The following is an 11,588-nucleotide window of genomic DNA, read 5'->3' as shown; positions in this document are numbered from 1 at the left end:
CTAGTCTTAAGTGAAGGGGAATCTTGTGTGGCATATTGAGAGATCAGAGTACTAGACTGTGTGCAGTATTTAAGAATCCTACACTGGAATAGAGAGAATCCTCTAATTCCTATAGCATAGAGGTACCCAAGGCCTCAGTATCTAATGTCCTCTAACTTCATCCTGGATTCTTTCTGGTTGGTCTTCTGCAAGCTCTACTCTGCTTTCACCATGGATTCTACTTCAAGGTAGAATCTCAGGCCTGCCCCAAATTCATCCTCACTGCTGCTTTAATCTGCTCTCCACTGAAGTCTTATCCTTTAAGGCTGTCTGTATCTGTTTCTTCAGAAAGACCAGGTAAAATATCCCTATTGCCTGCCCCCGCAAGCACTCCATTATAAAAAAAATTTATTCCTGTCATCAGCTACTTTCAGATTCAAATATTTTTCTACAACCTCTCCACTCCTGACTTCTCAGTCTAGTCAGACTGGCTGAATTAAATATCTTCACAGCACCTTAAGAGCTTAATACAACCCAAACTCCTCTTTTTGCTCAAGTTCTGTCACTGTTAACAAGTCATTCCTGTCATTCAGGCACACAGCTGGGGATGGAGAGGCATCTTTGACTTCCTTGTCATTTCTTCCTCCCCCTCCCCCCAACTCTCCAGTAGTGTCCAATCCCTGCTGCAGCTCCCAATAGAGAGTCAGACTTTCTTTCCACACAGCTAGCACTCCTAGCCCTTATCTTGCATTTTGATTTCTGCAGTGTCCATGTGTTTGGCCTCAAATATCTACAGGTCCCCTAACTTTAGACACATCTAAGGGCCCATGAATATCACATCACTTCCCCTTCAATTCTCTGCATTGCCTCTCCTCCCCACACCATACCATCAAGTTTCATCTTTGCTTATAAAGCCCCCACAATTCCACCTCTCACTACTGATCTGCTGTACCCTTTCTTTCCTCTGCCAATTAAGTATTCAAGGATTGCATGTTTTCCTCCCCAATACATGCCTACACATTCTACATGGGAACACCAACCCTGAACTTATCCCTAGGGCTTTCTCCAATTCCCTTAAGACCACTTCTGCTGTGATCTCACCTAAAAAAAGCTAGCCAACCACTGATGATTTGATGGTGCAGTACTTGAAATGAATTACTTTCAAGATGGTGTGCAATAGCTAACTTTCATAGGTAGGTGATCTGTGATGCCTTTGCCTTCCTGTCTATTGTTTGAAACAAGACTCAAATGAGTGATTAATACAATACCTGCCCCGCAGATCTTGCAGTCAATTTATGGTAAGAGTCAATAGTTTCTCCTTTTGATTCACAACCCATTTTGAGACCTAGATAAGATTTAGAGGTTATAAGGCCATAAGGACTATTGTGATCATCTAGTCTGACCTCCTGCTGAACACAGGCCATAGGACTTCTGAGGTTTCCCCCCTAAGATGCTCCAGTTCAAACCGAAATTCACCCAATATTGATTTAAAAAGGTGCCAAAGATAGAGAATCCACCACAAATCTTAGTAAGTTGAAGCTTGGACAAGTGAAGCTAGAGACATATTCATAAGGCAAGATATTTATTAAAAGTGCTTTTAGTTTACATTAAAACTAGACTACAGTCCTTGTAAAAAAATCATTTAAAAATGTCAGCTAAAACAATAAGCATCATGGTTATTGACACATGACCTGCAGTGCCCTATAAAAATGTAAGACCAACTCTGTTGATCAGGAGGCAAGTGCTTCGATTTTAGTCAGTGTGTTCGTTCACTGGCATTTATTGCAGAGGAAGAACTGCTGGTGTCTCCATAAAGGATACGTGCATGTACCTACAATAGAAACAGGCAGCTAGTTACAAGTTATTTAACTGACATCTTGTGAATAGGAAACCCTACTGAGGTACAAGAATGATTTGGGTTTCAGCACCTGAGTGCTTCAGCATCATGCAAATCTGAAACAAAGTTATGGCTATGCCTAGATTGTAAGATTGCTCTTATAAGAAGAGCAGTTCTTACTTTTAAGATCACCTCAACCTTCAAGATGTTTGTAGTTAGTATCAGCCACTATCTAGTAGCTCCCACAAGGTAGGACTACCAGTTATGCAGAAACTTTTGATTAAATAGCTTGCACATAGGACCTCCCATAGCATATCTCCATTGATCAGAACAGCATGATTTGCATCAGTTGAAGAGATTTGGCCAATTTTAATGCCTGCTGTCATTTGGAGCCAAACAGAAAGCATTTAGTGTCTTAGGAACTTACTTTGACAGCTTGTACTTCTCTCTAATTGCTTGCTGTGGTCGATGAGACGCATCAAGGCATGCTTTATGTAGATCACTCAGACAAGGCACTAGCTCACTTAGTGAATACCCAGTGAATGCAGCAAGTGTTTCTGGCTGAACAGTAGAGAAAAGAATTATGGTACATTATTGCATTTGTTTAGGTATTGTGTCTTCCAGATTTTGGTAGAGGCCCTCTGTCAAGAAGCAAGGTCACATTTCTGCTGACTACTTAGATTAACAGATGCATCTGTTTTGCTGCTGAAGTGAGATCCCATAGCAGTCACCATAGAGGATCTGAGCACTCTCAATACCCCAGATGCATCCTACTATCAATGTCCACTTTAGGTCTTTACTACAGCAGAGAAGGCTGACAAGAAGCTCCTTCTGATGCAGACAGAATACTTGCTGGTGTCTTTCACCAGTTCTAAAGAGTTTCCCCTACCATTACCACCAAATGAAATTATTCCTACAGCACAGAGGCAGATACCAATTAGATTAGTATTTGGATAAAACCATGTGCACTAAGATTCTAATCTCCCCCTCCTCCCCCAAACACAAACAGTTGCATAGAGGCCAGTCTCAGTTTTTTATAGGGTGGATCAATACATTGACAAGATGGTTAATGACTAATCTCATTAGGACTGTGTACCATATCAGGTTAGTCTCAGCCAGTGACCAAAGTAGAGTATTGTTCCTGCCTGTGCAGAAGTTCTAGATGAAAAAGAGGAGCAAATCTTTAACTAGCTAGATATCAACTGTATGCCAGTGGAAAAGCCTGTTTAGTTGAACTAGAACCCTCCCAAGAGATCTGCTAGTTCATACTATCTGGAGTGGAAATTCTTTCCACTTTTAAGTCTGAACCTGTAGAGGTAAGAAACCCCCTGTTCCACAGCACCTCAGAGAATTAAGAGCTTACCCAGAAATGCCTGTTCACAGTGTAGTTTGCTAGACAGTAAGCTGCTGCAGCAGTTTGTGAAGGAAGGTACTTCAGAAATGGATCAGCTTCCAAGAGACTCAACTCTGCTACATACTAGGCAAAAGAAGTTTGCAAAAGTTACTTTCAAATAGACCTCTGTGTATAAGGTGGGATCAATTCAGTGTGCTCCAAACAAGCATTGGTTATCTTTCCAGCACCACAGTTTTGGAGAACAGTGGATTATATACTCTGTTGAGAAAGTTGCTTTCTCTGTTGAGAAAGTTAGGGTGAAATCCTGCCCTTACTGGAGTCAACAGGAGTTCTACAATAATCTTTAATGGGGTCAGAAGTCACCTTTTAGAGAGATACCAGTTAGCTGAGTGAAGGCTGGGCAGTCTTGTGGTCAAGGAACTGGAATGGGACTCAGGAGGCCTGGGTTTGTTTTCGGCTCTATCATAGGCTTCTTACATGGCCCCAGGCAAGTTAGGGAGCTGAGGCACGCAAACTATCTGACAGTGGGAATAAGACTTGCTTTCTTACCCTTTGTCCTTTGATAGTGAAAATGTATGTCCTGTAGTGCTATATTATATTGGTACAGTCAGTGGTTAGCATGGCAGGGCCCTGATCTTTGTTGGGGCCTCTGGGCTCTACCACTATACATGTTCTATCAGTACAGACTGACAGCATAAAGCTGTAGTTTTGGAAAGCAAGAAGTGTGATAGATTTCCTAGTAGGTTTAAATTGAATGTGCTGTGCACCATATAATCTCCAGTTAGGGTACTGGTTTATCAGGGTGTGTGTCAGTCATGTTTGACTGACAGGCAGGCACCCTCAGCATGTTCCCTATGACAGGTGTTTTCCACTCAAGAGGATGCTCCTGAGAGTAAGCCAAGTCTGAAAGTTCCCACTCCTCCCAATGTTCCTGGTTTATCAATCACTGCCCTCCCACAGCCCTTAAAGGAGCGTAACACGTACCCTTGCAAAGTTCTCTGTCCTGACACAGACTCCATGTCTCTGTAAATACTGAAGGAGAAACTGGTTGATAGTTGGTACCGTCAAGTCAAAAGCCAGTACTTTCAGGAGCAGGTGTTCCATTCTTAATAACTGTCTCTTTGTGTAAGTATCATCTGTTATATACACAAACTCCTCTACCTCTGGAGGGTAGATCTCTTCATATTTCCTAAAAAGCAGTGCAAAAAGTCCATTAAGTCTATGAGGTTTGAAGTTGCAATCAGAAAGAAAGGCTTGTCGGAGTCATTGCTGGGATGAGCATGTGGGTCCACCTTCATTCAACAAGATTCATAGACTTCAGCCCCTACTTAGGCATATCCTGTAACACACATGGTACCTTTTGACAAGCTTAATACATTCAGCTTTTACCTACAAGTCCTTTTTAGATCCACTATACAATAGGGCAACACTTACAGACATTAGACTGCCTCCTTAAGAGCTATATTATGCAGGATGTCATCTTGTACCATTTTTTAAACAGAATTCACGTTGAAGTTAAGCAGCTTAAGCTTTAAGAGCCAAAAGTCTCAGTGATACAATACGCTCCAGACAAAAGTTTTGGTTTAGTCCATGTTCAAAATCAAAAATCAGTAAGAAGAGTTGGTGAATTAAGTAGAAGGATAGAATGTAAGTTTGAAGACAAATTCTTACTACTACAAGGTTTGTGTTGTCAGAACCAGCACAGCTCTTCAGAATAGATTTTAGTTTCAACTTCTAAATGAGTCCAAGAGGTCTTTTCCCACAAGTTTGGGTCTGTCAAGACTTTAGTAGGCAACATAAAGAACACTTACGCAGCCAGAAGAATTGCTGCTGTTCCCACAAGCTGCAGCTTCCCTCTGAGGACAGACATGCAGGAAAGAAACCTGTCCAGAAAGTTGACTGCTAGGTACAGTGTTTCAGTACGAAGTTTGTATTCTTGCCCAACTTCCACCAGCCAGTCCACCAAGATTGCACGCATCCCTGATGTGATGTCTGGCTGCTTTCGCATGTAATATGGTTTTGGCCTGTATCTTATCTGTTTAGAAAGATTTGAGGTTCAATAATTAAGACATTATAAGAACAACCACCTTTGCCATATCCATAGTGTAAGTAATTATTTTCATTGATGGAAAATATATTAAGGCCATTACTGATTCCCACCATCAATGAGTGGAGAGCTGTACTGAATTCAGCAACAAAAATCATGAAGTTTGATAGCTGTAATTGAGGAAGACCTACCACAGTGCAAAAGCTAGTGTGTAGTAAAAGTACTACTCTGGTGGGTGTTAGGAGCCCCAGGTAACCACCACCTCCTCAGATTGCTACAGCCCTTTGCCACATTCTCTTACTCGCAACTTGATAAATAGGTTCTCAAGAGCTGTTGCAAGCCTCCTCACCCCAGCAAAGCTCAGTTACACATTCCATCTGAGAGAGGAGCTAGAGTCCAAAGCTGTCCTGCATCTTAGAAGAATCTTCTCACTACCTCCTGCTCTGACCTTGGCCAGCAACACAAGGAGCTTACGGAGAATGCTTTGTTAAAGAGAATGCAGGTAGTAAAGAGATGCTAAATGACAACCCGAGAATCTGAAAGTTGTGTCATGCAGCAATGTTTTAAGAGTGGCAATCTACATCTAAGACTTAAGTGTTGCCAGTACATGTAGGGTCAAGGAAACGCTGACATAGGCTTGTGAAAGCCACTCACTTCAGCTTCTCTAAGGTACTGATGAATGTCTTCTGCATAGTCTCCCACATTCATTATATCCACATTGTTATCCATATGAACTTCATGTTGTGACTGGAATGATGTATCCACCAACATAGGAGAACCTGCATAATCAGGATTCTTATTACATAAGGCATCCAACAAGACTTAACTTATCCTGCCAATTTGCTTGCAGTACAAGATTGAATCACATCTATATGAACAAGTAATCTACAGATAATGTAGACAAGTTTACTTTTGTTAAAAAAGTAAGCCACTTCATGTATGAGATTAATGTTACAAGCAAGGTTTTGAGCAGTGACAGTTACCTGTACTCAAATCCAACAACAGATGAATATTGGGTTTCATTGTGCTAGTATCCACTTCACACTGGCTAGGTTCCACCTCTTCTACAACTGTGCAGCTGCATCTGTCTTTTTGCTCTGGTTCATCTACATATATAGCAAACCCTTGCTTGGATGTTACATTGACCATACAGCTAGGGAATATATTCTTTCCAGAGGGAGAGAAAGCATTTTCAGAGCCAGAGAAGCGTCTGACTATGGTGGTACCCTGAAATAAAGTACAGATTTAACCTGTAGGAAGAGATTTAGTTACAAACAGAAAAAGCGAGATTCATATTTTTAGAACAAAGCCACACATTTTCCTTAGCACTGCAGACTGCAAGCACTTGCATCAATAAATTGAACATTAGTTGAAACAAAGCTTGCCATTACAACTGGCATTTAGGAAATTCTGCTTACTGCCATCTTGCTGTAATGATGGACATTTGTGCCACACGGAGAATTAAATTATCTTCCAGTTTAATAAGACAGGATCAGTCTTGAATAATCTCATATTGTGAGTGTCAAACATTCATCTGCAAAATGGCCAGCCTGAGCAATTCTGCTGAAATGCCAACTGTAATTATAAGCTCTGAGCTACAGTTCAATTTATTCATGCTGAGAACTACCAACATTAAATGCAGCCCAACACTTGTTACCTTAGCTTGTTGAAGAAAACAAGAAGGGCATTAAGAGTTCAAAAACAGTCTTTTATAATTTGATATTAAGATTGTTAAAACGGTTTTTGCATATGTATACTAATGCTATACCAAATGTCTCAAGAGATCATTTTAAGAGTAAAAAGAAAAGGAGTATTTGTGGCACCTTAGAGACTAACAAATTTATTTGAGCTGAGCTTATGCTCAAATAAATTTGTTAGTCTCTAAGGTGCCACAAGTACTCCTTTTTGCGGATACAGACTAACACGGCTGCTACTCTGAAACCTGTCATTTTAAGAGTACAGTTTTCAGAAAAAAACTGGGTTTTGTATTGAAAAGCTAATAAAAGCCTTTTATAAGGGTCATATCAGTCTTCCTGGACTGCCAATAGTCAAGAGCAAGCCTGTAGATGAAAGCTATTAGAAGTTTCTTATAATTCTAGTGAGTATGCCCATGAACTGCACAAGTGGGTCAGGGTTTAGCCCAATTCATAGTGAAGGTTTTGAACTGGGCAAGTAGTTTGTCTATTCATTCTATGAACCTGAGCTAAGAGCTTGCAACCCCCGATGAGCATACACTGTATTAAGTACATCTTTGAGCAATACATTAGGCACCCAGGTTTGAAAAAGCTTAGGCCAAAGTTAGGCTCTGAAATAAAAGGGGGCCAATTTTCAGAATGTTGAGCAATCACAAACCCCACCATGTCAATAAGAACTGCAGTTGCAGTGACTCAAATAAGAGCTTTTCAGAGATGTTGAGCCCCTCCAACCCCCATTTGGCTTCAGTGGGATTTGTAGGTATGCCAAACTTCCGTAGTCAGGTTCCTTTATTTAGGAGCCTGGCTTTAGATGCTCAGATCTGAAGACTGTGGTGGGGGGAAGGGGGAGGTCTGTTTTTATTACAGAATACCAGATGTACTCTAAGGATTACCACCTTTAAATGGTAATCTGTTATTACTCTAATCCTACTGGACTGCTTTCCTCTAAAGAGCTTTGCACAGGAGTAGCAGCTACTGTACATGCAAGGACCATTCCAGTGTATGACACAGCAGAGTACTAGAGAGAGCCATGCTAACCAGATTAAAGTCTGCATAGTGGCTTTGGCACCTAAATTTATTCTGGAACAGGAGGGAAACTGAGAAAAAAGGCTATCCGAAAGGTAATTCTTGCTCTCTGAATGTATTGCCACCATATCAACACCTTGTAGGAGTCATGTACCGAGCCACGGAACCTTTGAGCAGTAGTTGGCAGTTAATGGGCATATACATTTCCACGGAGCCCTACATTCCATAGGTCGAGGGTATAGAGAAGCCATGTAACAGTCCCTCTCCCTCCAGAAACCTTACTTAAAGCTGGGCTCCAAGTTAGGGAGAAATGGTCAGTAAGGCTCCACTGTAGAATACTAGCTAGCCATGACCTCCCCCAAAAGATCTGCTAACTGAACAGGGATGGAAGCACTACCCTTTTAAATCCCATGTGTGCTCTGGATGAAATAGAAAGAGAAAAGCAAATCATGTGTGTTAGCCAAATTACGTATTGCAAACCCAGTACGGCCAGCCCCAAGCATTCAAAAAGAATCATAAAATAGCCTTAAAAGTCAAGAGGTAATAAATGCTGGGTTCTTTTTATTTGCATTCTAGTTTGAGCCTTTAAGGTGCACTTGGGCCACATTTTCAAGCTTGTTTCTGCAATTCTGTGGGCTAGAAATTTATCTTTTATATATTTTTAAAAAAGCTGAACTGAGATTCTCAAGTAATCACGGGATTCCAGGAACTAGGGCTTCAAGGAAGATATTAAAAATGATGATATTTGCAATAAAATTGCCAGAGTTGGTATTGTGTCCCTCCAGTGCAAGCTGAGGGTCAGGTCATTTATCAGGCTTGTGTCAGTTGGGGGGCGGGGGGGGAAGAATGAAATCATGTTAGGTATTTACTTACTTAAATATCTCCTGATCAGTCAGACTTTTAGATACATGTTTTGCACATACGTTTTTTAAACTCATGTTTACCAACATTCCCAGCAATGCCCTTTGACGGTTTACATATCAGTTCACAAAGGTAATGTTTAAAAAAAGATGAACTAGGTTTAGAGAAACACTCAGGGAAGGAGAAAATGGTCATAGTTCCTCATGGTCTCTGGTTAAGATGCATAGTAAGAGGAGACTCAGTGCTGGAATAACAGGGGCCTTGACAAAATTTGTTTGGAGACCAGAAAAGCTTCCATAGCAACTGCCCATGTTATATCGGACTTAAATAGTATCATCCACACATGAACAAAAGGCACCTTGGGCGTTTGAAAGACACTTCTCATAAGTGTAACCCCACAATGAGCAATGGGGTTCTCCCCCCCAAAAAAGTTACCTGGCTACATGCCCTCAAGCACTGCCCATTCTCAGTCAGCAGCCCAAGCACAGCCCGCTGTGGTGGATTTTGGTTGGAATAAGGCCCAGCTGCAACCCGGCGGATCTCCCAACTTCCACCTTGGGAGATCCCACTCTTATCGTTGTGATGCATTGTTTCAAGGTCAGCAGCTGACAGCTAAGAGAAGAGAAGAGAATGGCATGTTAGTCATCCGAGGCAAGTTTACCCGAATTTCTCTCTAGAGACAAGAGTCTAGATTCCCCTTTCCACTCCTAGAAGGAGTGCAGCTCTCGCCCATTACTGCTTCTTATTCTAAATGCAGGATGCTTCCTCTAGGTCTCATCATTAATCACTGGAACAATTTACCAAGGGCCATGGGGGATTCTCCATCACTGACAATGTTTATATCATGAGTGAATGTTTTTCTAAAAGATACGCTCTAGGAATTATTTCATGGAAGGTCTCTGGCCTGCCTTACCCAGGTCAGAGGAGACAATCACAATGACCCCTTCTAACCTTAGAATCTGTGACTCATGAACAGATTTTCACACTCCGTGTGAGACAGATTTGCCTTCATTAATGCCACCCCGCCAAAAATACCTCAGCTTCCCTGTTGGAGCCGCTCCCTACAAGCGCTGCAGCTCCACAGGGAAATTTTTTTGGGGGGGGGGGGGAGGAGCAGGGACGCAAGGGAAGAGGCTACTGAAAGAGGGCGGCTACAGTAACCCCGGCCAGAGGGCGCCCTTGGGGCTCTCGGAGGCGCAGGGCGGAGGCTCTCCTTGCTGTTGCTTACTGCCAGGGCAGAGCACTCTGAAGCAAGGCGCCCCAGAGCGGGAGGGTGACAGGCTCGCGAGCTCCCAGGAGGTCCTGCCCCGCCAGCAATGCCCGGGCCAAGCGCCCACGGACGCCAGCGCCCAGGGCAGAACCAGCCCCCGCCGGGGTCCTGCGGGGAGCCCAACGCGCACTAGTGCCCCGGGAGCCCCGCCGCGCCCCGCATTACACGCCAGCCCCACAGCCGGGGAGACACCGCCGCCACCGCCCCTTGCCCGCTAGGCAGCCACTGGCCAGGGCGCCGAGCCGCCCCGCTGCCCCCAGCCCCGCCTATGTAGCCCGCGTCCCGGGGGCGGGGGAGGCGGCGGCGCAGCCCCTCCCCCGCGGGCGCTGATTACTTTCGACCAGCCCGCGGCTGTTGGGCCCGGCCCGTTGGAAGCTCAGACCGGCGGCGGCGGCGGCGGCTCCCGTGGCAACCGCAGCGGCCGTGCCGGGGCCCTGGGGGATCTCCATGGAGACCCGGCCCGGCGCGGGGGGTTGGCCACGGGCTCCACGCTCCCTGCCTCGGGGCTCGCGGGTGTCCGGGACCCCCCCCCCACGGAGGGCCGGGGTCGGGGCCGAGCAGGGCGCCCCGGGCTGGCCCTGAAGGCGAGACGCGCGCCCGCCGCTGAGTAGCCCCTGGCTGCTGCTCTCCCTGGTACACCCCGCTGGCTGCTGGAGCGGTGCGAGCCATGGGAGAATGACCCCCCCCCCCCCACACACACACACACACCCACACCCCTTCGGCTCCCTTCCATAAACCGCAGCACACAAGGCCCCCGCTCATTTGGCACCAGAGATGACAAGTGCTACTCCTTTTGCACGAGATCAATGCATCCGGGGCATGAGTACTGCAAGAAAAACCAGAATCCAGGTGACCTTTAAAAAGAAAAGGAGGACTTGTAGCACCTTAGAGACTAACAAATTTATTTGAGCATAAGCTTTCGTGAGCTGCATCCGATGAGGTGAGCTGTAGCTCAGGAAAGCTCATGCTCAAATAAAATTGTTAGTCTCTAAGGCGCCACAAGTCCTCCTTTTCTTTTTGCGGATACCGACTAACAGGGCTGCTACTTTGAAACAGGTGATCTTTGCAACTGTGGCCCCCAAATCCAAATGATACATTGCATTACTGGTAAAATGTATACCCTGATGCCCTGTTGACGCAACAGAACTGGAAAACACATGTCTGGTACCTGGATCCTGCTCATTTTTAACCTCAGCTCCCCCTCTCCTGCAAAAATCTAAACAGAATTGTCTAAAGAGAAACGTAGCAAAAATAGTGAAATGTAACAGTATAGTAAGTATTCTATGCATTGTATATCTGCATAGCCATAAGAACCCAGATCTGACATCATGCTCTTTCTAGATGCATCCAAATGTCATAGTATAATATTTAGATTTTGCAATGGAACATAACAGAAGTCTAGTGTCTGTGTATGACCACGTTATATGTGGTTTTAGCTTATCAGCGCTTGGTGGAGATGTGCAAAGGACTCTTACAGAGTTAAGACACTTCTTACATTAACTTTAAACCACATTGTAATG

General features: G+C 44.1%; 1 protein-coding gene across 2 annotated transcripts; it reads right to left on the bottom strand.

The window, feature by feature from the left end:
- Window positions 1–1,576: 1,576 nt before the first annotated feature.
- On the bottom strand, window positions 1,577–10,673 carry CCNA1 (cyclin A1). Of its 2 annotated transcripts, none has more exons than XM_084643958.1 (9): window positions 10,403–10,673; window positions 9,234–9,410; window positions 6,201–6,444; window positions 5,872–5,996; window positions 4,982–5,205; window positions 4,155–4,359; window positions 3,180–3,293; window positions 2,244–2,377; window positions 1,577–1,810 (listed from the first exon to the last, which is right to left on the bottom strand). In XM_084643958.1, exons 2-9 carry the CDS (start codon window positions 9,384–9,386, stop codon window positions 1,759–1,761), a joined length of 1,251 nt encoding a protein of 416 aa, XP_084500084.1. In that variant the 5' UTR covers window positions 9,387–9,410; window positions 10,403–10,673; the 3' UTR covers window positions 1,577–1,758. The 2 variants fall into 2 exon arrangements, with proteins under 2 accessions (XP_084500084.1, XP_084500085.1); XM_084643959.1 differs by lacking the exon at window positions 10,403–10,673 and adding an exon at window positions 10,234–10,339.
- Window positions 10,674–11,588: the final 915 nt, after the last annotated feature.

The sequence above is a fragment of the Lepidochelys olivacea genome, assembly GCF_965140295.1.
Source record: "Lepidochelys olivacea isolate rLepOli2 genome assembly, chromosome: 1".
In the NCBI taxonomy this organism is placed as follows: Eukaryota; Metazoa; Chordata; order Testudines; family Cheloniidae; genus Lepidochelys; species Lepidochelys olivacea.
This window is presented reverse-complemented; position numbering and strand designations above follow the sequence as displayed.

Coding starts and splice junctions, on each gene's coding strand:
- CCNA1 (XM_084643958.1), bottom strand. CDS start 9,386: ATGCATCACAACGATAAGAGTGGGATCTCCCAAGGTGGAAGTTGGGAG. Junction 4,360..4,981: donor GCAGCAATTCTTCTGGCTGC/GTAAGTGTTCTT, acceptor ACTGCTTTTTAG/GAAATATGAAGAGATCTACC. Junction 3,294..4,154: donor GGACAGAGAACTTTGCAAGG/GTACGTGTTACG, acceptor TCTTTTGCCTAG/TATGTAGCAGAGTTGAGTCT.